Genomic DNA, 27,760 nt, shown 5'->3' with positions numbered 1-27,760 from the left:
CATTGACCATCTTGTCACAGTGGGGTAAATAAAGGGTGTTTCAAAAATGACCGGTATATTTGAAACGGCAATAAAATCTAAACGAGCAGCGATAGAAATACACCGTTTGTTGCAATATGCTTGGGGCAACAGTACACTTTCAGGCGGACAAACTTTCGAAATTACAGTAGTTATAAGTTTCAACAACAGATGGCGCTGCAAGTGATGTGAAAGATATAGAAGACAACGCAGTCTGTGGGTGCGCTATTCTGTACGTCGTCTTTCTGCTGTAAGCGTGTGCTGTTCACAACGTGCAAGTGTGCTGTGGACAACACGGTTTATTCCTTAGAACAGCGGATTTTTCTGGTGTTTGAATTCCACCGCCTAGAACACAGTGTTGTTGCAACAAGACGAAGTTTTCAACGGAGGTTTAATGTAACCAAAGGACCGAAAAGCGATACAATAAAGGATCTGTTTGAAAAATTTCAACGGACTGGGAACGTGGCGGATGAACGTGCTGGAAAGGTAGGGCGACCACGTACGGCAACCACAGAGGGCAACGCGCAGCTAGTGCAGCAGGTGATCCAACAGCGGCCTCGGGTTTCCGTTCGCCGTGTTGCAGCTGCGGTCCAAATGACGCCAACGTCCACGTATCGTCTCATGCGCCAGAGTTTACACCTCTATCCATACAAAATTCAAACGCGGCAACCCCTCAGCGCCGCTACCATTGCTGCACGAGACATTCGCTAACGATATAGTGCACAGGATTGATGACGGCGATTTGCATGTGGGCAGCATTTGGTTTACTGGCGAAGCTTCTTTTTACCTGGACGGCTTCGTCAATAAACAGAACTGGCCATATGGGGAACCGGAAAGCCCCATGTTGCAGTCCCATCGTCCCTGCATCCTCAAAAAGTACTGGTCTGGGCCGCCATTTCTTCCGAAGGAATCATTGGCCCATTTTTCAGATCCGAAACGATTACTGCATCACGCTATCTGGACATTCTTCGTGAATTTGTGGCGGTACGAACTGCCTTAGACGACACTGCGAACACCTCGTGGTTTATGCAAGATGGTGCCCGGCCACATAGCACGGCCGACGTCTAATTTCCTGAATGAATATTTCGATGATCGTGTGATTGCTTTGGGCTATCCGAAACATACAGGAGGCGGCGTGGATTGGCCTCCCTATTCGCCAGACATGAACCCCTGTGACTTCTTTCTGTGGGGACACTTGAAAGACCAGGTGTACCGCCAGAATCCAGAAACAATTGAACAGCTGAAGCAGTACATCTCATCTGCATGTGAAGCCATTCCGCCAGACACGTTGTCAAAGGTTTCGGGTAATTTCATTCAGAGACTACGCCATATTATTGCTACGCATTGTGGATATGTGGATATGTGGAAAATATCGTACTATAGAGTTTCCCAGACCGCAGCGCCATCTGTTGTTGACAATTTTAACTATAATTTCGAAAACTTGTCTGCCTGAAAATGTACTGTTGTCCCAAGCATATTGCAACAAACTGTTTATTTCTATCGCTGCTCGTTTAGTTTGTATTGCCGTTTCAAATACACCGGTCATTTTTGAAACACTTTCTGTTTAGCAAAAGTGACAAAAAGCAGATTACAGAGTACCTGACGGCTCAACACAAAAGTTTTGTCTCAAGTGCAGATAGTGTTGAGGATCAGTGGACAAAGTTCAAAACCATGGTACAATATGCGTTAGATGAGTATGTGCCAAGCAAGATCGTAAGAGATGGAAAAGAGCCACCGTGGTACAACAACCGAGTTAGAAAACTGCTGCGGAAGCAAAGGGAACTTCACAGCAAACATAAACATAGCCAAAGCCTTGCAGACAAACAAAAATTACGCGAAGCGAAATGTAGTGTGAGGAGGGCTATGCGAGAGGCTTTCAATGAATTCGAAAGTAACGTTCTATGTACTGACTTGGCAGAAAATCCTAAGAAATTTTGGTCCTATGTCAAAGCGGTAGGTGGATCAAAACAAAATGTCCAGACACTCTGTGACCAAAATGGTACTGAAACAGAGGATGACAGACTAAAGGCCGAATTACTAAATGTCTTCTTCCAAAGCTGTTTCACAGAGGAAGACTGCACTGTGCTTCCTTCTCTAGATTGTCGCACAGTTGACAAAATGGTAGATATCGAAGTAGACGACAGAGGGATAGAGAAACAATTAAAATCGCTCAAAAGAGGAAAGGCCGCTGGTCCTGATGGGATACCAGTTCGATTTTACACAGAGTACGCGAATGAACTTGCCCCCCTTCTTGCAGCGGTGTACCGTAGGTCTCTAGAAGAGCGAAGCGTTCCAAAGGATTGGAAAAGGGCACAGGTCATCCCCGTTCTCAAGAAGGGACGTCGAACAGATGTGCAGAACTATAGACCTATATCTCTAACGTCGATCAGTTGTAGAATTTTGGAACACGTATTATGTTCGAGTATAATGTCTTTTCTGGAGACTAGAAATCTACTCTGTAGGAATCAGCATGGGTTTCGAAAAAGACGATCGTGTGAAACCCAGCTCGCGCTATTCGTCCACGAGACTCAGAGGGCCTTAGACACGGGTTCACAGGTAGATGCCGTGTTTCTTGACTTCCGCAAGGCGTTTGACACAGTTCCCCATAGTCGTTTAATGAACAAATTAAGAGCATACGGACTATCAGATCAATTGTGTGATTGGATTGAGGAGTTGCTAGATAACAGAACGCAGCACGTCATTCTCAATGGAGAGAAGTCTTCCGAAGTAAGAGTGATTTCAGGTGTGCCGCAGGGGAGTGTCATAGGACCGTTGCTATTCACAATATACATAAATGACCTGGTGGATGACATCGGAAGTTCACTGAGGCTTTTTGCAGATGATGCTGTGGTGTATCGAGAGGTTGCAACAATGGAAAATTGTACTGAAATGCAGGAGGATCTGCAGCGAATTGACGCATGGTGCACGGAATGGCAATTGAATCTCAATGTAGCGAAGTGTAATGTGATGCGAATACATAGAAAGATAGGTCCCTTATCATTTAGCTACAAAATAGCAGGTCAGCAACTGGAAGCAGTTAATTCCATAAATTATCTGGGAGTACGCATTAGGAGTGATTTAAAATGGAATGATCATATAAAGTTGATCGTCGGTAAAGCAGATGCCAGACAGATTCATTGGAAGAATCCTAAGGAAATGCAATCCGACAACAAAGGAAGTAGGTTACAGTACGCTTGTTCGCCCAATGCTTGAATACTGCTCAGCAGTGTGGGATCCGCACCAGGTAGGGTTGATAGAAGAGAGAGAGAAGCTCCAACGGAGAACAGCGCGCTTCGTTACAGGATCATTTAGTAATTGCGAAAGCGTTACGGAGATGATAAACTCCAGTGGAAGACTCTGCAGGAGAGACGCTCAGTAGCTCGGTACGGGCTTTTGTTGAAGTTTCGAGAACATACCTTCACCGAAGAGTCAAGCAGTATATTGCTCCCTCCTACGTATATCTCGCGAAGAGACCATGAGGATAAAATCAGAGAGATTAGAGCCCACACAGAAGCATACCGACAATCCTCCTTTCCACGTACAATACGAGACTGGAATAGAAGGGAGAACCGATAGAGGTACTCAGGGTACCCTCCGCCACACACCGTCAGGTGGCTTGCGGAGTACGGATGTAGATGTAGATGTAGACCCTGTACATTAACAGTTACAGCGATTATTTCTGAAATACTGAATTTACATGCTTTTTCCATCTGTCTTTTCATTTGACTGCCCCTTTATTTGAAGTTTCATTCGTTTGTGGCTGAGGGAAAGGAAACATTCGAAACTTTTGCGTTCATTCGAGCGAATGAGTGAGAATGACGGATCTTTACCAGAATTCTGTAACGTCACTTTTACACACGCCCTCATAGTGCAGAGCATTGTGATGGTTTTAGAAAATAATTATTTCTGAGTTCACAGGTTTCGATCTCCTCGCGGCTCGGTACGTTAGAAATCATCAAGATCCATTTTGAAAATGCGCACAACACTTAAGTATTGTAGCGGGTCGATTGACAGCTACCGCTAAGGGTGTCCTCTTTAGGGGAAGTTCTCTGGGGCAAGGCGGGTTGGTAGTATTTTTAGAGAACCGGTCTTCCCGCTTCTTATTTGCAGTTGCAATACAGGAGCGATGAGAACCCTCAATGTCAGTTACAAAAACCGGGCTGATACCTGAAGTTTAGTCCTATGAAATATGCTTTCGGACTGTCAGAGCTGCGCAATTTCGCTTGCTACTGAACAGCAACCTTTAGTAACTCGCGCGAGCTACTTTGTTTGTCGGGTCTTTGTATTGGTTGTGACTATCGTTGTATGATCTTTGCTTTCCGTGCGTACTACGAACCTGTGGAGGAGCGCTAATGACAAAGCTGTTTACCGCCCACAATTTTAATGCCCACAACCATCTGAAGCTTAGCGTTCCCTCAATAATGAATCCACCGCAGTCACACTGACGTAATTAATTAAAAAGCGCGTTGCGGACGGAGAGCGGCCGCGCTATTTGTGTAAGCTGACCCCGCCCATGCTACGTTAACACCATACATGGCTGCGGTACTGACTCATTCCGCAGCACTTCCGCGCAGCGCATACGTCATGGGAACGCTGCTGTGTGTCACCAGCTCACTACGCTTCGCTTCCGTGTTCGTATCTTTGTACTAGGCGGTAGCTTCAAATTTCCACTATGAGAGAGGTGGTTGTAGTATGGGAACATTCCATGGTTATCTTTATCGCTTGCATTTCAGGACTTACTAAGAGTGGAGCACTGCTCAAAGCACACATGGTACTACTACTACGCCGCCTAAATCGCAATCTTTCAAACTACGAAATCTGGAACAGGAAGACTTCACACCGAACAGTTTTCAAGATACGTTCGTCACAAGATAGGCGCGAATGTAAGGAAGAGTTCCAAGCAAAATCACATTAGGGGCCTGACTAACATTACTAGTACAAGGAATGATCATAGGTGTCGATGGATTCTTTCATTTTTAACGCTTCCCTTTGAATCCACTTTGCGAAAGTAATACTGTTATGTGAAGACCACATAGTCTTCGCCCTTTTAAAAATACGACGTGGATCAGCTAAGCCGTAGTGTACACTAATTGTTCACTGATCAGTTACAAACATCTGTAAAGCTCTCAAAGCAAAATTCTACCTTGACATGCTTCATATTTGGAGCATGTTAGTTCAGAATTTTTTAAGTCCGATAAATCCATTGGAATGACTTTACAACTAGAAGTAGGACTGATAACTTTTACCTCTGACAAACTTCTAGATTTGAAAAATACTCATTAGCAAAGTAAATGATCTAATACCGTAATACAGTATCCACCACTCATCCCAAAACAACTAATGTAACGGTGGGCTTTTACACGGGTAACAGCAAAGCAAGTACACAACACATTTTGCATAACATTCAACTACATCTACATTATTACTCTACTATTCACAATCAAGTGCTTGGCAGAATGTTCAATGAACCACCTTGAAGCTGTCTCTACCGTTCCATACTCGAACGGCGCGCGGGAAAAAAACGAGCCCTCCTCTTACTTCATCGTGATGGCCATTTCTCCCTATGTAGGTGGGTGCCAACAAAGTTTTCGCAATCGGAGGAGAAAACTGGTGATTGAAATTTCATGAGAAAATTACGTCGCAACGAAAAACGCCTCTGTTTGAATAACTGCCACTCCAATTCACGTATCATGTCTGTGGCACTATCTCCCCTATTTCGCGATAATACAAAACAAGCTGCCCTTCTTTGAACTTTTTGGATGTCACCCGTCACTCCCACCTGATGCGGATCCCACACCGCACAGCAGTACTCCAGAATAGGGCGGACAAGCGTGGTGTAAGCAGTCTCCTTAGTAGACCTGTCGCACCTTTTAAGTGTTCTGCCAGTGAGTCGCAGTCTTTGGTTTGCTCTACCCACAACACTGATCGTTCCAATTTAGGTTATTTGTAATTGTATTCCCTTAAGTATTTAGTTGAATTTACAGCCTTCAGATTTGTGACTTACCGCGTAATCTAAATAAGCGAATATGTGAATCCCTAAGGAACCAAACTGCTGAGGTTATCGGTCCCTAGACTAACACACTACTTTGGAGAGGCCGCGCAATCAGTGACATGTCGCTTCTAACCGCGCGGCTCGAAATTAGATTTCTATTAGTACTCATGTGAATAACTTTATTCAGGGTCAATTGTTACTTTTCGCACCATGCAGACATCTTATCTAAATCATTTTGCAATTCGTTTTGGCCATCTGATATCAAGACGGTAAATGACAGCATAATCTACAAACAATCTAAGACGGCTATTCAGATTGTCTCCTACGTCGTCAATATAGATCAGAAGCACTAAAATGCCTATAACACTTCCTTGGGGAACACTGGATATTACTTCTGTTTTACTCGATGACTTTCCGTCTATTACTACGAACTGTGACCTTTCTGACAGGGAATCACGAATCCAGTCGACAACTGAGGTGGTATTCCATAGGCACGCAGTGTGGTTAGAAGACACTCGTGAGGAACATACATTCAGCAAATACTTCATGATACCTTTTGGGCAAGATCTACTGTACTTCACGTACCCAAGTTTTGTTTTGCTATGCACTGCTTAGAAACCTTATTCGCTTCAAATAGTCAACTTTTTTTTAGGTTGGTGGGCCGAGAAACTAATACACTTTACTAGGAAAGAAACTAAGAGAGCCCTTCCATCTCTGGCAAGACGCGTAGATAAAGTAACGTAATCTCATGGTATATATTCAGTCAAAACATAATTCGTGTAAAGCAGTTGCTGATTCGCATTAAAATTTACTTCCCACTGGATTTTTCCTCAATGCTGCACCGAAGGTGTTGCACCAATCCCAAAACCCTTAAATTACTGGTTGGCAAGTATCAACTGTCATCAGCCTAGACAATATTCACTTAACTTCAAGAGCGTTTGTAGATTGCGTGTTTCACACAAGTATCTGTCGCCTCTTTATCATTTTATTACCAGTATATACACATCCTCCAGGTTGTGGCTAAGCCACGTCTTCGCAATATCCTTTCTTTCAGGAGTGCTAGTTCTGAAGGATTCGCAGGAGACCCTCTATAAAGTTTGGAAGGTAGAAGACGAGATACTGACAGAAGTAAAGCTGTGAGGACGGGGCGTGAGTCGTGCTTGGGCAGCTCAGTTGGTAGAGCACTTGACCGCGAAAGGCAAAGGTCCCGAGTTCGAGTCTCGGTCTGGCACACAGTTTTAATCTGGCAGGAAGTTTCAAGTATATATACTATATGCATTTCACGATTCTTTTGTGCAACATCATTAAATCAAATTGCAAATTATGTATTAAATAGCGTCAAAATAAATCACAGAGCTTTGCTAAATTTATGTCACCTCAGCGACATTGTCAGTTGAAAATTTGCAACTCGTCTCTCTCTCTGTCTCTCTCAACTGCAGTTCTGTACTTCTGACTGCAGTTTCAGAAATTCATGTGCTGAAACTTTTCTCCTAACGACTACATATTAACTCCCTCACTGGCTTTTACCCTCATAATCAGCTGAAGTATATTTCTGCCTAGAAACGTAATTACGACCACTGAGTACCGAAAAAACATAGCCTACCCGAAACTATCGTTTAGGCATACATTTCAAATTATTGTGTTTTAATGCGTAGAATTCTGTTTGCTCAATAACGTGTACTGCCGTTGTGTATGCTACGAACGCTCCTCGTGTATGCGCCATACCTCTCGGTATTTAATTTCGATTCTCTCCTCCTGTAGGTTTAAAGACAAGGCTACAACCTGACACCAAGAATGAACAACGACAACGAAAAGAAACTGTCTTATCTCCACCACCATCGTACTGACTGCTATCAACGTAAGCTAGCTCCAATGATAACCGTTGCAAATCTATCGTCATTTACTGTTGAGATGTCGCAGAGTTAAAAAGCTTTCCTTTGCCACATGAAAATTCGATCAAACAGGCTCTAACAGCACATAACCACAACAGTTGAGATGTTAACTTGTCATAACGGGCTGCACGAATATCTGGAGTCAAACTGTATGTCGCTTTACTATAAAACTACATTAGTTATTGATGTAGTCTTACTAGAGTGTATGCTCTTATCTTCCTCTGAAGTGAGAAGAGACTCAAGCACAGCGTTTCGAAATGGGAGGCGGAGGGTAAAACGGCATCCAAACAACAGTAAGATTAATTTGTTAGATAAACCAACTGACTGATATGGAATTAAGTGCCACAGTAACTCTTAACTATCCTGAAACTTCGCAATCAGAAAATATCAACATGGTAGTAAATCACAAGACAGTAAGCCATACCAGGGTAATGAACTTTTATGGAATGTCAAAGCTAATACACAACCGCAGCATAACTGTCAAACGTTTGCAATTGCCAAATAATACTAAAAATATTTAATACACCCTGTACTGAGTATCTCACAATAACATCCCTAATAAAGTATACAAGATGTGTACAGCCCAAACTTTATGCACATGGACGAATTTTGGGTACCAGTTTGATCATCATCCTCAATGGTGTGGTCAATTTTGAATTCAGTTCTACCAGAAAGATGTTTTCTTAAGTGTTTTGGAATTGTGTACAACATACAATCTTTTAAAGCGGTATAAAACTACCCTTTCAAAAGGTGTATCTATGACTCCTGTGCTCTAATCTGTGAAATGACAATTCTATTTCGGCTGCGAGTACCAGTAATTTCGTTGCGATGCAGTTTTGGGTAGTTATATTCATGACTGACTGGTCATTGTCATATCTACTATGAAGATTGTAGAGTATCCCGCACTTTAATGCCGGTCAAATCGACTGTCTTCTGGTAAAAGCGTTGCGTGGTCTTTGTTCAAAAACTGAGTTTATATGACGCCCCAACATTAAACATTTCCTCCATTTTTACGACGTATTGTTACTAATCCATGATCATATGATACCGATGATCATTAACTGGCTAGAAACTAAAGATTCAGGGTGCGGCTACCGGGCATGGTACGCCTAAAATTGACTAGTCTGAAAACACAGTGCTAACAATTTCTGCAATTGGTGAATCATTGTGGGGTAGCTGATGAGGAGCTTCTCAATTCTGACAGTAAAATTTTATTATTGGATTCTGGAAAAATGTAATGAAAACTTGCCATTAGAATAACTGTTACCATTAGACGTACAAATATGAGAAAAAATTCGTCTCAATCGTGTGTTTTATTTGTAAACAATATAAAACTGGTTGACATATTTGTTTGGGTAGCTCAACCGGCTAGTTATCATTGGCCTTACAAATACTTTCAGGAGTTATATGGTTACGGCATTTAAAATTAAAACAATGGCATTAAAAATTAAGTAAAATCGCGTTCACACTCTGAATCTCATATTCGTAAAAAATTGTCTTCCCGTACAAAACGTAGTTTTTACTTTAAAATGTACTGTTCATATAATTACAAAAGAAATATGTTTAGTACATTGATGAGACAGAGACCCTTGGAACAGACAATTTCTTTCTTACAGCTTTGAAATACAAACTCAAACTCATCTCATGTTCACAAAGCTATTGCTAGTTTCTCTCTTACATTATAAATAGGTGAGGTAGCCGCCTGAATTATGCAATCCCATCTTCCACCTAATAGTTTCGGTGTTAGCAATGTTGAACTACGTCAATAAACGTCATTTGGAAGAGAGACAATGACCCAGTAGCTGCTTCTTAGGATACGAAGTATACTGAAAATGTGCCGTACTGTTATCAGTACACCGCAAGAACGTGCGCCTGGTAAGGGCGTTAGGCCAGAGAAGGGAAGATGCGTCACTGAGGTGTGTCCTACTTGGAGACGTGTCAAGATGATTTCATCGTGTCAAGTGGCCGGAAAGAGAAGCGCCTCCTTTAAGCAGGTTTTACCGAAAACCTGTTATCCATCACCTCTAGACATTTTCCACGCTACAGGCATAAAACGGATCTCTTCATCATTAGATCACGCTGATGCGTAGTACGCAGTCATATTGATTACTCTATATACCTCCTTAGCTGCAATAACCTTTGCTTCATTCCAACGTGTACCAGCATACAGCAGGAGGGCAAACTGGAGAAAGGTGTTCTTGATATTATGGACTGTTTTGCCTACTGGGTATCTGTGCTGAATCGTCTGGAGAAAATTCCACAAATATATACATGTAAGCAATTCCGGCCCCTGATCAGATCACGTCCTTCCGAATTACGCAAATGTGTGCATCAAGAGCATGAAACATTAGGGAGATTGAGTCTGAAAAATGTGGGAAAAACGGCTAAGCAGCTCGGAACCATTACTCTCTACTATTTTAACACATCTGTACTAACTTATTACGTTAATATATTTAATATTTAAAATGTAATTTTGAGTAACCAAGTCTCCGAGTTTATGATGTACCATTATTTCTTCGCGTCCGGCGTCAGTAAACCAAACACACTCATACCAATGTCTGAAATGCTGCTGCACTCGTGTTCCGAACTACTTCGTCGCTCTTTAGTTATTTCTGTGCAATCGCTACAAGGTTGCAGAGATACTAGTATTACCAACAGATTTACATGCTGTCCTTCGCTGTTCGTCCATACGGCTATCTTGTCCTGACGTACTTTAACCCTAGAGCAATAAAGGATAGGGGTGAGGTTGTATTACTACTAAACCATCGTAAATTTTACTGCTCCAAATTATGTTCAAAGGCAGTCATAATTTATACTTTATGCACTTATTAATTACAACTGTTAGACTTCCAGTGGTATGCTACACACAAAGTAAGTACAGAAATCCTGTTTTATACACCATACTGACAATTTTACTGCTCAAAATTTTATGGGAAAACAAGACATAACTTACGCTATGCACTAGTTACAAATTATTGCAATGACTCCAAGTGTATTTTACACACAAAATGAGTAGAGAGTCATTGCTTTCTTCCATGGTCACCCAGGGATTCTTTATACGACTCATTTGCTGCTTCAAGTCTGGGTATAAATCACTGTCATCTGTACACACAACACTGACTTCTTGAAAATCTTCCTCTTCATTAAATAGTCCATTGTCTTGTGCTAATTTCAGTAGCAAATGATACTAGCACTGAAGTGGGCTAATGTGACGATATAAGCTAACGCTCTGACTGCTTGATATTACAATTACAATGCCACACTAAAATTCTTCGCGATAAAACAAATATACCGATTATTAAAAAGCAGGCATCCCATTAGTAAATATTCGTAATATTTACGAAAGGCCGCCAGTGATAGCAAACCGCTGGAGTCAAATAATTCAGCCACTTAACTGCTACGTTTTCCATGAAGGTACTAAGGAACAAGTGTCAGTAAGGTGTCCATATTGTCAGTAAACACAAAGAGATACCAACCGCAATCTTAAATTTTACGAGAGTTTAGTAATCTATGATTAAAGATATACAGCATATCGTGTGCTTACTATTTTATCTTTTTCGCAACAAAAAAAGTAAATGCCGTGTGACTAGGGCCCCCCGTCAGGTAGACCGTTCGCCGGGTGCAAGTCTTTCGATTTGACGCCACTTCGGCGACTTGCGCGTCGATGGGGATGAAATGATGATCATTAGGACAACACAACACCCGGACCCTTAGGATTGACATTCTGTTGCGCTGACAACTCAGCTATCGGGGGCGGACAGTTTTTTTTTTTTTTTTTTTCCGCCGATGTGAATGATGTGACAATGGGGTTTAACATCTCGTCGACGGAGAGATCATTAGAAAAGGAGCCAAAGCACGGACAGGAAAAGTATGTAGATGGAGAATTGCTACGTCCGTTTCAAATTGACCATCGCTCCAATTGTCTTAATAGACTAATACGGAAGCCACGAAAACCCGGAATTTGATTGGCTGGCTATGGATTCGAACCGCCATTCTCCCAAATGCGATGCAAGGCTTACGTCTACGCCAGATCACTCTGCAGTTTTGAAAGATATTTACATAGCCCAAGACACAGACGTTCTTAATTTGCTTGTAAGATCAAACTATTTAGTTTTTTTTAAACATTGTAGACAATTCTCTCGTTTATTTCTTCTGCTGTCCATCCAGTAGTTGAAGACAACTGCCCTAAATACAAATGTTTATGTTAGATATAACAACACACAAAATGACTGCTTAGATGCGCAGTGACAAAGAATATGATGGCTCATTATTGTAGGCACATCATTCAACCTAAGTTACGACAGTCACATACATGCACAACCTCGTTTTAAGTCCAGCCACTTTTATCACGGCAGTGGACTTCTGGATATTATACTACACTCCCCAATACGAAACTACTGAATATACCATAACCGAAGTATTTCTTAAGCACAGATCGTATTAAAAACAGTACTCAGGTTTCTTGGCTGGCTTCGGACACCTGTGCTAAAACGAAACGTGCGGCCGTCAACGAATGCTCCCACTGGAACTTAACTTCGGAACTGGAAATGTATCGTTACGACATATCTTCGTTATGACCGGACTACGTGTATACATGGTGCCAGATTATCTGTTTTAGCCCTGAATATTAGTTATTTCTGGCGCACGTGAGCTTATAGCTGTCTGCCAGCTACCTTCTGGTGCACTTTTAATACTACACAGGATGTAAAAGTAGACTACACGGAGGCTAGTAGCCTATACTCACTCCTTTACAAAATAGAATGCGTTTCGACTGAGCATATGAACGTGATCTTAAACCCATCAAAATATTATAAATGTGGCTGTTTAGAACACGCCAGAAACGTATGTGGCTCCATTTGGAGAACGAGGTATTTTAACGGTGCCGAGCCATATGGAAGGGCGCTGCCGAAAAGGAACCAACGTCCATTTCGGACTCCTGTCCTCACAGTAGGCAAACCCCCATCAATTTCAAGATTTTGGAAGATCTGTTAAGATACAAAGAAATCACAGGATTGGTCCTGCCAGCTATAATAAGAAATGATTTCTCCGCCAGTTACGTCTATATTCTCTATATGTGAAACAACACTGTAACACAATACAGGGAAGATAATCCTGTCTCATCCTGGCGACTAGCGCCTGTTGCACGTTATCACCAATACCTCAAACCAGTATTCTTGTCTATATTTCGTTGAGTGTATCTCACTACAAGAAACACCTTCCAATCCTTTGCACTGAAATAATAGTTTTGCCGCGTACACGCCAGTTATTCTCACGAACGCTTCATCAACTGTCGGCTTGGTACACTGAAGCTTACGAAAATTGTCGAATTAATTAAAGTGACGTTCAATAAGTATAAACCTAACTACGCTTCTATTTTAGTAGTAGTTCGTGTCGTAGAATTCAAAAGATTAATGTACGCCATGTGGTATCCAAGACTATACAGGTACTTAAATATCTCCAGCTCCCATGGGGATTCCTTACACCAATGACAGGAAAATTTCTTGTTATCAGCAGACTACCATGATGATAGTGACGACTCAACGGGAGAGCGCCCGACACAGACACACACACACACACACACACACACACACACACACACACACACAGCACTTCCTGTAAATGTGCGGAAGCACAGTTCCCACGCCACAATACCTCCGACAGTTACAGTTTAAAGACAGAAAGAATAGCACTGAATCTCAGCGTGCTCCACTACTGTGACCTAGAGGAATCACCTCGTTATCAGACGCTGACAGATGGCTACGTGCTTATCGAGCTTCTTGTAGCTATCAGCTCTCACCACAAGGAAAACTATGTAGAGGACACCTGTCAGTACCTATGATATCGACGTCTTATCCCAAGTAATTATCAATGCATTAAAACGTGATAACCGTATCACTCATATAAAAGGCGGCTTTTTCACGAACTATATGCACTATAAATGACAATGCGATTAATTATACCAATTAAAGATGATGCCGTTGATTGTGAAATCATTATCACCAGAACCAAAGTGGCGCCAGAAGTAGTGGTTCTACACCTAAAGAGTGGCCGGAATACTGATATTTTGAAATCCAGTGGAAGTTTAGAATTGCGCACATTCACAAAGCAGAACTGGCGGATGCAGTTACATAAAGAAAAACTGTTTCATGAGAATCAATTGAAGCCTCTAACTGCACATGTTACTATGGTTATTACAACGAAGTCGCGAGCGGTTCTAGCGAAGAAACGCTATTACCAAACGCACTGGACGTCAAAATGAAGGAAATACTTATATTCTGGAAAACAGCGCAATTGATACGTTGTATAATTCATACACTGCTGCTCTCGTCTAATCCTGCAATGAAACTGGTACTTACTCGTGTGTCCAATGAACTCAAGAGAGATTTGACATACACAACGAGAACAGTGATGCAGCGTGGTTAGTCGCAAGCAGTTGAATGTAGAACTTCGGTGTGGGGTTAACGCAATTGAGACAAACTTCAGACTTAACAAAATAAAAGAATACTAACTATAATCTGAGGACTATGACGCGAACTGTCGCCAACAACTGGTGAGCAAATGTGACGTCAAAATTAGAGTAGCACCCGCGGCTAGGAGGTCCTCTCCCATCATCAACCGACCACGACCTAGGAACGCACCGACACGGCGTACGTAAATGGTAGACAGTTCATGCATAATTTAAGATTAGTACGATCCGATTAGTCATATCCGCTGATTCCACCTATGCTCATGGTTTATGGAAAGCGAATCTACAAATAAGCTAATGCGTTATCTGACCTGGTGGTCTACCGGTAAAATGCGTGTCTGGAAACCGAAAGGCCACGGGATCGAATCATGGCCCGACGAAGGTTTTCATTTTGCTTTTAACTCAGCCATCACCTCTAAATTACGTGAAGGTTTTCCAGAAACGACATGTGGTTCGGATTCCACGTTTAACTGTAGGCCCCCTTTCCCCATTTGGTTAACTGGAGTAGGATAGGGCCACTATGTCGCGAAAGTGAGCCGTTGAGCATATGCCAGCGTATTACGGTGAACACGGAGTAACCGATGCTGTGGGCCACAGTTTCATGGCACGCCGATGGCCTATTTGTAACTGAAGATGATTATGAAGACTATTATTTGGACATTTTAGTACACCAAATGCATCATATGATACAGGTGATGTTCACAAACAATGTGCGCCCCCCCCCCCCCCCCAACCGTACACGACGAAGGATTTAAGTCCAAGGCGTGGTTCAACATACTTTTAGGTAAAATACAATTTTTCGGCCCTGCCACTCACACAACAGTACCTTTGTTCGTGTTAGACCAAAAAACTTCTGAATTTTCACTTCCCCTTGTTGCTGCCTGATACATACGTCATGCAAAAAAGTTTGCGAAGCCCTCCTAAAATCTACTCAAAAGTTATGCACACGTGCCGCAATGATTTGCAACTGTATTAAACTTGTTTACAGTGTTGGTTACAGCAGTTTGACAATGAGCCCAAACCGTGTCATTATAAGACCATTTTTAGGTATCAGTAGATATGAGTATCAGCAGTTGCAATGTGCACCTGTACACCGGGAAGGGTGTACCGTGTACTACACTGCCTATGAACACGGCACTAAACCACTGCCTTTTAAGGAAGCAAGACGCGCTGGCACCTTTGTGGAACAGGCGAGACGCTACTGAACCTCGAAATTACAACAAATCGACAGATTTCATCGAGACTTCGAATCCACAGCTACGTTACTATCTGCAGGGCAAAGCTATCATGAAGACGGGGTCAGCCACCGACTGACGGTATGATTATATTCTTAATTTATATTTATTTGTTCTTCATAAAATTTTGTGATCGTTGGACATAACCAAAATGAATGATGGTAAATTACGTCTAGCAAGTAATCGCGCCACAAATGTAAATGCTCCGAACTCGTTTCAACTACTTCCCAGAACAGTACAAGCAGTCATGACTCAACAATCTTACATAGCGAGAAAACAGAACTGGGGACATTCCCGATAAAGAGGATATCCTCCATCTGCGTCGTTTCAGCTACTGAAGATAAGATAACCGCAGCCCCCAGAAGACGGGAAGTGCCCGAGAGGCTACAGCTCAACATGAGATTTCTACCCAAGTTTGGTCCCACCGTGCAGACATACCACGCAGACTTTTCCAGGAGACAATAGCGGTTTTTACGTTTAAAACCCACTCGCTACTATAAACTGCCCATAATGTTACAGCTGGAATTTAATCACAAATTTTGGGTTGCCATCTACGGCTGTAGTTTTCTTGCTTAGACTGCCACGTGCAAAATTGAGCTAACAATAATCCCTGTAACCTTACAGAAGTACGACGACACTGTCGTTTGTTGACTTTCTGAATTGAATCTGTCCTAAGCAGACTGAATATCGCTCCACAGCAACAGAACAAGGTCAAGAAGTTTAAGGAAAGTACATTTGTACCTAAATTAAATTACCTTCAGACGCGTAGAATTTAACGTCCTTCACTGGTACCTCCCATGGCATATCGAAATTGGCAAATACAAGTAGCCTCTAGAACTGTGTGTGCTATTTAAAGCTTTATACAGCCATTTCACTTACATGGACAGTTACTGAAAATTTTTGATCCATAATATGGTGACTTGTTATGGGGCTCAAAACAACAAATCAATCAAAATGGGCTCCGTAGGGAGGCAGGTAGCAGCGGAGTAACAGATACAGATGCACAAGGGGGGGTGGGGTGGGGGGGGATTAAATTGTTTCCCATCGAAAGCTGTACAGTTCAGAATCTATATACCAATCGGGCAAAATCGCCGTGAGCATTGAGGCATTTATCCCACCAACGAAGACACCCGTTTGATGAAACACCGTGTCCTGCTGGCGTCAAGAAGTCGGTAACTGCCTTCTGCACATCCTCGTCCGACAGGAATCGTCGACCCTTCAAGGCTTCTTTTAAGAGACCGAAGGCTCGATAATCACATGGGGAGCGATCAGGACTAATGGGCGTGTGCTAGAGTGCTTCCCACTTGAGTTGGCGGAACATTTGAGATATGGAGACGTGCGTTTTCATGAAGCAGCAGCAACGCTTACTTTTTCACAACTGCTTCCTACAAATTCTTCATTGTCCGATGTATGTCTACCGGTGTTTTTCCTTCGACAGCTAACGAAAGAATAACAGCACGTTGGTCGTGTTTGAACGCCTTTGGTATTAACACCGCCATATTTCACGTTTCTGCATTTACGGCACGCTCGTAGGAAAGACACGAATGCCACACTAATCCATTGCCTACATGTCGGTGCTTATATACTCGTATCGGTGTGGCTGTACGATGCGTATGCGTTGCTGCAATGCCCTCGAGCACATTTTTTGATCGTCCCCTTATATGATACTTCCTCGAAGCTCGTGCATTACGCACGACTGGCATATTTGGGAAATCTGTCGACAAGGCTGAGGTTGACTTCAAAAGCAAAGTTCTATGTCATCCCGAATGAAATTTAACGTAACCAAAGTTCGATGACACCACTGTCAAAATACCGGGTGATCAAAAAGTCAGTATAAATTTGAAAACTTAATAAACCACGGAATAATGAAGATAGGGGGGTAAAAATTGACACACATGCTTGGAATGACATGGGGTTTTATTAGAACAAAAAAAGTATTGCTAGACGCATGAAAGATCTCTTGCGCGCGTCGTTTGGTGGTGATCGTGTGCTCAGCCTCCACTTTCGTCATGCTTGGCCTCCCAGGTCCCCAGACCTCAGTCCGTGCGATTATTGGCTTTGGGGTTACCTGAAGTCTCAAGTGTATCGTGATCGACCGACATCTCTAGGGATGCTGAATGACAACATTTGACGCCAATGCCTCACCATAACTCCGGACATGCTTTACAGTGTTGTTCAAAACATTATTCCTCGACTACAGTTATTGTTGAGAAATGACGGTGGACATATTGAGCATTTCCTGTAAAGATCGTCATTTTTGCTTTGCCTTACTTTGTTATGCTAATTATTGATATTCTGATCAGATGAAGCGCCATCTGTTGGACATTTTTGAACTTTTGTATTTGTTTGGTTCTAATAAAATACCATGTCATTCCAAGCATGTGTGTCAATTTGTACCTCTCTATCTACATTATTCGGTGATTTATTCAGTTTTCAAATTTATACTGACTTTTCGATCACCCGATACATGTGAATTATTTAAGACAATATATGAAATTGCGTAAGAACTTTTAGCAACAGATGAATAAAAGCAACTGCAAACAACCTACGAAATAGCCCTCAGCTTCACCATAGCCAGCCAACAGTTCGGGGCAGGTTGGCATAAATAAAACCGCATTAAAAACGCACACCAAATACAAATCTCTACATAATGCAACGACTGTTCAAAGCATTGATAATTTTCTGGTCCGTAATGACTGGTGTTCTGCTAATACCACAGTTGACTAAACCATGCTTCATCTGAAGCCATGAAAAACTAAAGAGCCCAATGATCTGATGGCACGTCGATCAAAAGTGATTAACAGAACTGAACACATGCAGATTGGTCTGAAAGCGTCAGCCCTGCACAACAGAAAATCTGGACAGTTAAAGACGCAGGTCCTTTCAGCAAAGTTCTGACCTGACAATATCTGAATTCCCGTTTGCTTAGCTAACTGGATACTTTTCTTCAGCCCATATTTCACTGGTGTGATGTTTGTCTGGTATTTAGATTCGTCTACTAAGTTTTCTAGAGATCTCTCTGCTGTTTAGCCTACGTTGTCACGAAACTTCTAAAACTTCTTGTATTTGAGAAATGTAAAAAGTGGTACAACAATAAAAAGTGATATTAACAAACACATTATTAGAAGGAAAAATTACCTTTAGTGAACTCTAGTGTATTTAACTTCAGCAAAGAAAGAAGTTAAACATGCAGTTTTATAACAATGTAGCTACGGAAATAAAAAGTTTGAGAGACTGCTTAATTTTTTGTTTTCGAATACAGATTGAAATGGTTTCGCCTTAACAGCTCTTCCTATACCGCACTGGAATTCTACAGAACTTTGACAAACTGACATATACAGGGCACTTAACTACATGAAAAAAACTTTCATTAGTTACAAACCACAGCCACACTTTATTCAACATGTTAACGTCACTACAGATATTCGGACTTATGTTATGACATGTTCGTTATGCCTGCCATTGGTGATAATGTGGAGCAGACCCGCTGAAGTGTCGGAACATCGATGCTGTCGATGGCCTCATGAATGGCTGTTTTCAGATCAGCAATTGCTTGCGTGGACGTAAGAAACAAAATTTTCACCTGCTGGAAGACTTAAGGAACAAACTGAGAAGAGAGATTCGTTATGTTAAACACTCATTCGTAATAAGAGGTTAGTCAGGCTACAGTACTTTGACGCTTATTGTCCAAAACTCTGTACAAGTATGTGGGGCAACATTCATTCTGCGTTCAGAACTTCGTCACTTCTCATGTTTATGTTTGTTGTTTCACTTTTTTGCGTTCCACTATATAATACTCTCCCAGTTTCTCTTATGTCAGCTACTGCTGAAACATTTCCGTTTGCCTTTTTTTTTTTGGTACCACACCCATATATTTCTTTCTCCAGGCTGTTATTTCTGAGCCAAGAGAGAGTACAATGTCCTCTTACCTACCAAACTACAGAGATGTCGCATAAGAGTGGAAAACAATTGCCAAGGCTTCTGCTGGTCTTACTTCCTAGGCCACCGACAAGCCTCAGAAGCAACCTCCCTTCGAGTCCTCGACTTCATTTCGCTCTAACTTTGACGTGTCAAGTACATGTATCCATACTGGTTCTCAAAACAGTGTAACTTCAGTGTTTGCAACGATACAGTCTCTAATTCTTGGAGGCGATTCTGGTAAGTTTACAGACAATACGTGCACTGCAATTACTGCTCTCGTGTAGAAAGCTCCTGCCTAAAGATTTGGGGAACCGTGCAATTTTGCATTTCCTTCTATGGCGCCTGAGAAAGATGCTTTCTGTATGATACACTCGTTTTTGCTAGAGCATTTTGACAGTAAAAATCGTAAAGTAGAGTCGAAGTCTCATTGCATTTCAGTTCCAACTTTGCTATGGAAGGCCCTATAACTGGTTGCCATGCCTACTGTGTATAGAAATACTACTGCGATGTTAATAACACAGGGTCTATCTAGCAACGGATAATTGACAATTGGCCAGAACAAGGAACCAGATACGAATCTTTTCAGGTTACACTTTGTTATGTCTGTCGTGGTGGTCGTACTCTAAATACTGACATTGTCTTTACTAATATTTCGGGTGAAACCGCACTATTACACCAAAAGTGTTTCATAATATCTGCTTATAATTTGTGGGCGACAATACTGAAAGATTAATTAAGTTTTATATCCCGTCGAAGAGATGGACATTAGTGAAGAACCACACGCTCGGATTCGGAAATCTGCCATATCTTTTTCAGACTAACTACCCTGGTATTTCTCTTATCGATTAAAGGAGAACACAAAAACCTAAACCTGAATGGCCGGTTGAAGATTTAAAAAAACTGTCCTCCAAAAATATGTTACCACTGAGTCAACTTGTTCGCCGTGAAAAGCCGCGGCCTGCCCTATCCGCTACAGGCACGATATTTATTATTTGACTTTTGTACACTCCATACAGAGAAGTTATGTACACAAACGAACAACGCAGTTAGCACATTGCTTACATATTATTATTGAAACAGTCCCCCTAGGTCTAAATCTAGATGACTACCCAACAATTCACACATAAGTGCCTGGAAGACGGTTCGTCGAACTCCTTTGAAACTATTTCTCTACCATTCCACTCTCTAACGACGCGTGGGAAAAAGAGCACAAATCCACAAGTGCGAGCTCTGATTTACCTTAATTTAGAATGATGATCACTTCTTCCTATGTCGATCGGCATCAGTAAAATACTTTCGCATTCAGAGGAGAAAATTGGTTACTGTAATTTCATGAGCAGATACCGCCGCACCAATAAATTCCTTTGTTTTGATTATTGCCACCCCAATTCGCGTTATCATATCCGTCGCACACACTCTTCCCCTCCCCCCCCCCCCCTTCCTCCACTGTTTCGTGAAAACGAGGTGCCTTTCTCTGAAATCTCAAATTTTCTATGTCCTCCGTCAGTACTATCTGATGAAGTGATGAGGATCCTACACCGCCCAGCAAAACTCCAGAAGAGGACGGACAAGCGTAGTGTTGGCTGTGCAATAATTATGTTTGTGTGGAAGGCAAACCAAAGAAGGTATTTTATTAGCAAAATATTTAGAAGGTGGAACAGGTCTACAGTAGACCTTTTTCATCTTCTAAGTCTTTTGCTAATAAGACACCTTCTTTGGTTTGCCTTCCACATAAACATAATTATTGGATACTAAAATGTGTTTGCATAGTAGTCGATGGCACTACTGACTGAGCACCAGCTAAGACAGAGGAAGTACATTGGCCCGGGCAGTATTACAGGAACTATCGTCTCTTTTACTTAGCGGAAAAAAACCTTCAAGACCACCCATAAATCTGAAATCGCTGTTTCATAACAAGCCCAGCGTCAAACGCTGCACCACTCCGCACGCAAAGTTAATTTACAATTAGATCACGTCATATTATGACTAGATCCGAAAGCGTTGACTTTAATGTTAGGCTATTGGCGAACATAAAGAATCTAACAGTGTTTTAGTAGCATACACATCATTCACATGTAGAAGACTGCGAGTCTAATTATTCAACTGTGGGGAACGAAGGGGAGCAATGTCTCAGTGCCATAAACTATACACAGTGAGGTGCATGAAGATCGCACAACTTAAATGTGGATGGCATGACAAGGATTTAAACTGTTTCGTCCAGAATGGAATTTCCTTTTTGTTGGCCTTCAGGATGTGCCCATTCAGCCATCTGAATAGTGGTATGTCAATTATAACGACACTATTGTACTGAATACAACATCCAGTCCCCGAGTGAAGAAACTATGCAACCCGGTTGTTGGGAATCAGACCCGGGCCCCTTCGTTAGCATTCCGCTGAGCTGAGCTCGCAACTACCGAGGAGGGTCTCTTGTGTCTTACCACTGCCCCATCTCGCTCGGGCTACTATGGAGAAACCAAATTACAGCAACCTAACCCTTTCCGGTTGAACTGTTCATCAGATATGGCTAAATAAGCTCCTCACGAATTAAACAGCATATTTTAATATTACTTTATACAGGACAAATCAGCTAAGACGGGACACCATAAATATATCAGTAACAAGAGAACGTACAGTGGCACCCTACTTTTTTTTGCCTGATGACACCGACCATCTTTTATGTAATTACACACTTTTTTCTCTGTAGATAGAGCTTTCGAAGAGAACGTCAACGACCTAACACATGTGGAACTTGATCAAACGGCAAGATAACAGTGTCGGAAATCTAATAACTATCCCGCCGTCAGAAAGAGGTCCCAACAATCTTCTTCTCTACAGTACGAAACGCCAGCTAATTCGGGTACAGCCCGTGTGCTTGTAGACTATTAGTCAGCTCTGCTGTTGCGATCAACTCTGTTAATGCTACTCAGACATCCACAATTAGTAAGACATTCGAACACGTGGACATTTCTTTTATAATGAATCTAATACGCCAACGAAAAAGAACAACTGATGACTGAAACGCAACTAACACTTCTGCAGCTGTAACAATCCACGGTACCTCCTCGAGACAGCTTTAATGTGGGAGTAGGATCAACCGATGGAGTATTCTTCGAATACTACATTACAAGTCACTTCTTTCTTTCAGTACTTCGCTCTAATGACAACTTGATGGCAACAACTTTGAGAACCTCTTACAGTTTCCAAACGGTGTCTACGAAAGCTGCAGAGTGACGCAGCGTTTCCATGCAAGACCTTGTTATGGTTAAAGTATCGTTTACAAATCATCGTGGTTGAGGGGGGGGGGGGGGGGAGGGAGGGAGGAGAGAGAGAGAGAGAGAGAGAGAGAGAGAGAGAGAGAGAGAGAGAGAGAGAGAGAGAGAGAGAGAGAGAGAGAGAGATAATAGTTAAGGTGACTAAAGGCGGGATTATCTTCCCAGGTTACTCTGATGAAACGTCACGAAAAAACATTCCCAGAAAATCCAAAGGGGTACCTACAGTTAAAAAGCATCATTTAAGGCATATTTGAACAGTGGCGGGGGTGGAAATTGTTGTAGGCTTAAGCCCTACATCAAGGTCGACTAAAGCGAATTCGAATCCTGCAATTGTCCAAACCACGACTCCAAACCAATACTTCACACCAATCAGTGACGTTGTAGCAGACAGACAAAGTTACAGCAAACATTTACCAGCAACAATGCCAACATCAGTAAAATTCACTTACCATTCGTTAAACAAATGGCTCCTTACACTAGTTCGAGTTTACAAAACTTTAGCATAGGACGGGATACAGGTTGAATCAACAGCACAACATGGATTTACTGAAGCGTTCGATACCACTTTGGCAGCTCACAACCAAACGGTCACCTATCAACCTAATCTAGACCCCTGGTAACACTGCAAATCAGTGTCCCACAAACTGTATTACAAAAAATAATATAGACCCAAAATAAACTTTTAGTACACTTTTCTCTTCCTGATTGCACATCACCACCCAGGACAAAGCCTACACTCAATATATGTAAGTTTAGTTAACCCAACAAGACTTAAAGATGTTCCAATACAATTCTCATAATTGCTTTTAGAGAATGGCAATTCAACACTGGAATTACCTGACACAGGTGTAAACATTGTTTACTCCTTCAATAAAACTATATCCATTCTAGCAGTCTCAATAATGATACAATACTGCCTGCTTTCCTACCTCACTCTTGATATTAGTGAGGAATTTATATTTTGCCTTTAACAAATGTCAGATGAAAAAGTGCTACTAACATAATGCAATTGATAACTTTTGGCACTGCCTGCACAGCATTGAGGAAAAAAAACCTACTGAGTCACAACATAAAGGAATCCCCAGCTAAAAAAGGAAAGGAAGATTTGTTACATTACCAGAATTATGAAAAACCACCACCTCAAGGGCATACCTACAATCACCACCACCACCACCACAAAAATTAATTAACCTTTGCTCATTATGTATATTCATCATGTAGTGATTCTACCTACATTTTTCAATAATTTTCTGTAATTACTTTATGCATGCACTATTCCAACAAGTTAAATGTTAATGCAGATCTTTTACTCATGCTTCCCACAGGTTTTATTTCCAAATTTTATTGTCACTGTTTGGAAGTATAGTAAGGCTTTCCAGCATGGATTCTGTGTCTGAAATGCTGAAAGTTTGGTCTTGGATAACAGCAACAAGAACTGTACGGCTACCCACAAAGCAACAGGCCACTTAGCACACAAAGGATACAGTATGTCTTTCTCCAGTGACATCACTAGTACATCTAACACTGGCTGTTGAGTGCTCATTTATTTCAAAATTTTTGTTCCATTTGAAGCTATATAACAGAAAAGCCTTGAATTAACATGACTTTACAAATAAAATTGTAAAATCCAACCATTTGGTTACCAAGCTACTCAGAAAATTTCCACATCAAACTTAACCACTGAATATACTGTAAAAGCCTCCAATGCAACTGCATTAGTAATACAATTGCTCTTGTGATGCATTTTTTTCTGGTTCATCCACATCTTCCACCTAAACTGTTCATTTTGCCTGTTGCAGTAACTGCAGACATTACTCTACTCACAGAAAAAATGCCACAATATAGAATCCAAATGAGAACAAATTCATAAATAAATGATTGTTTTAGAAAAAAAAGCATAGTACAGAATATTTTAACAAATTTGCACAAGCAATGGCACTTCCTTCAAGTGTGCTAATAACAGTTACACTGTCACAGTTTCAACACATACAAACTTATGAAGAAATGAACCAGACCCCATGACATTTGCACTTATTAACTGTCTGAAATAATTAAAACATAGAAATAAATTATTAGGATTCTTAGAAGACATGTGCCATCATGGAATCTGGTCAAAACCTTAAGTTCCCTTTATGTGAGGTATTACCCAAGTCTCTGCAGATCTGCTCTATCAGAAGTTTATCACCTTCTCTCTTTAACAACCATCTTCCACATCAATGGTTGGAGAGAAGTGTGCTACTTGCATGCCATATCACATATCGTTTGCTCTATAGGTATGTTTTGGCTCTTTTTGTAGTCCAAATAATGACACCATTCTGTACTCATCCTCCGTGTGTGTGTGTGTGTGTGTGTGTGTGTGTGTGTGTGTGTGTGTGTGTGTGTGTGTGTGGTGGGCAGAGAATTTTCAACAATTTGTAAAATAGCAAACTTGACACCTAGAACCAGTCAGTTACTCTGTCCTCTGTTGACATTACTGAACAATTATAGGGGTGAAAGCTTATGATACATGAATATTGTGGAATTCTCTAATTCCAATCACAGTGTCACACCTTCAAGAGTGTGAGGCAAAACAACAACAAAGTAGGCCTAGTCAGTCATCAACCTGAAAATTTCTAGTTCAGTCAAAAGCACAAAAAAAAAAAATCAGTACTTTTCTTTTTTACTTTACATTTTCTGAGGTCCGAGTCCTTGTTAACAGAAAAATTCAGTGACACTGCCCAGTAAGACAGCACCTAAAATGTCAGGAGAATTTACACCAGAAAACCAAGCAATGTGGTCTGATCTCTTATCAAAATGGGAAACACCAATGCAAAATACTTCTATAAAGTATATGATGCCAAAGTGTTTCACATAAGGCTACAAATTCCTTGACAAAATTGTTTTACTACTCCCCTGATACAGAAGGTAGCCTCCAAGTGCAAACTGCTTCTTTGACCAGGGTAACAAGAAGAACTATAATATCGTTTTTATTGCATATCAGTTGCTACCAAAAGAAGTTTTTACTGAAGAGTTCCAAACAACTTTGACAAAAATATCACCAACACATTAATACCACATATTACATCAACACACCACATTTGCTCAATGAAAACTTCGTGATTGTGCGATCTTTTCAAACTTATGTTTTAAAATCAAGCACGGGCAGAACAGCTTTTCACACTTCCATTTATTAACAAAGTGGAGGATCCAGCTGAACTACTGTATTATACGCTGGCCAACGTCCCCGTCTTTAATTCACAATACAGACACCAAGCAAGGTATGTAAATACAACCTTAAAAGTATCTATCAAAGTACGCAATACTAAGTTTCAAATGCACCCTAAACACTGAAGATATAGAAATATTTAGAACACGAGTCTTCACGACACGAATCAATGCCGTACGCACAAAAATGCCTTGATTGCTGGGATGACTTTATGTTCATAACATTGAAACAACAGTAGTTAATGGACATACATCACAGACTGTTGCATCGTTTTCGAAAATTAAGTATTCTCAGGGTGTACACTACTTTACCTAACTTCGGTGACTGACGAGCCAAAATTCTGATCACAACACTGCTTTTATATTTAACGAATACAATGATATAGTTTTAACACTTAATCAAAGAGACGAACACCGACAAACAATACGAAGAAAGTGATATGCATTAATTCTGCAACGTCAAAAATCACTAAAAGATGACAAATAAGATGCCTAAAACTACTCTATTGCTTTACACTATGCCTTTGATTACAAAATGTTATTTCTGGGAAATTTATGCACGGCAAACACCATCCGAAAACTGCACAGCACACTACTCAGCCTTCACGTTTATTAATGTAAATACGACACAACACAAGACATTGAGGAGGCTATCCCTTCACGCAACTTCTGAAAATCTACCCAAATGACAAATGTTTGAACCACGCGCCACAAGTAAGCACAAACATTGTGAGATTATACAGCTACTGGATTCTTTTTGATAAGATAACTCACGGCAGTAAATTGTTCTTGCAGTTCGGATCGCTCCTCTTCCGTCAACGGACCTCGCGACGCCATAGCTACTTCACTACTACTGTTTCTTCACCCTCGAACCAAAGATTCCTCGCGTTTCTTAGGCAACGATGTACCACAACATATTCCAGCAACTGCCAACCCGTATCCAGAACAGACTGTAGTCAGTTTCCGGGTGAACAGTCATATCCTAACCGTTGAAAAGCACAACACATTCAAGACTGGTAGTAGCGTGAAGTGAACGAAAAGCGCACACGTACTTGCGACATTCATTATTCCATATTAACACGTAAAGGGGTGCCCATTGCTTACACCAAAATTTGTAATCATATTAAAAGTTTGACAGATAGGAAAGTTAAATTTAAAAACAAACTGAAAAAATTTCTCCTTGAAAACTCCCATCTCTTTCGTAGGTGAACTTCCATTTATGTAACGGCAATTCGCCAGCTCTGTTCACTCAACGATCATCTTCAGATCAAAAAGTACAAGTAAAACGTTCATAAGAATTAATTATCAAAATATTAATAAGCATCTATTAAGCAATTACAATAGGCAATCCAGGACGGAATAACGACAGTATTATGGACAGAGTGCTACTCACCATACAGTGGAGACATTGACTCACAAACAGGCACAATAAAAAGACAGCTATACATTTGAGCTTTCAGCCACAAGACCTTCTACTAAAACACACACACACACACACAACCGCTGTCTCTGGTTTCAAAGTATATAATTTCATTAAATGTTGTTAAACATTAATTCAGTTGCAGCATCTCTCATGACATATATCATCGATTATCAATTTGTAAATCTACAGAAGCATGTATAATTACAGGAAAAGATAGGTGGTCCCTATAGGAAAATTAAAGAAACCATTGTAGGAAACAGGGGCCCCTTTATGAAAATTAAGACCCTCAATGACAAACCTGCACTAAGAAAAGAAGTCAAGGCTGAAATGTGGATGG

General features: G+C 41.2%; 1 protein-coding gene across 1 annotated transcript in view; it reads right to left on the bottom strand.

Annotated features, from left to right (window-relative positions):
- LOC126309737 (plastin-2) overlaps window positions 1–26,949 on the bottom strand; it is a gene marked incomplete at its 3' end in the record, with an annotated part of 146,737 nt that extends 119,788 nt beyond the window's left edge. Inside the window, 1 exon segment of the mRNA XM_049992098.1 lies at window positions 26,775–26,949. Coding sequence (XP_049848055.1) covers window positions 26,775–26,837 — 63 coding nt within the window.
- Window positions 26,950–27,760: the final 811 nt, after the last annotated feature.

This window comes from Schistocerca gregaria, unplaced genomic scaffold (genome assembly GCF_023897955.1).
Source record: "Schistocerca gregaria isolate iqSchGreg1 unplaced genomic scaffold, iqSchGreg1.2 ptg000379l, whole genome shotgun sequence".
Classification (NCBI taxonomy): Eukaryota; Metazoa; Arthropoda; class Insecta; order Orthoptera; family Acrididae; genus Schistocerca; species Schistocerca gregaria.
Note: the sequence above shows the minus strand (reverse complement) of the source record. Positions and strands in the feature narration are given on the sequence as shown.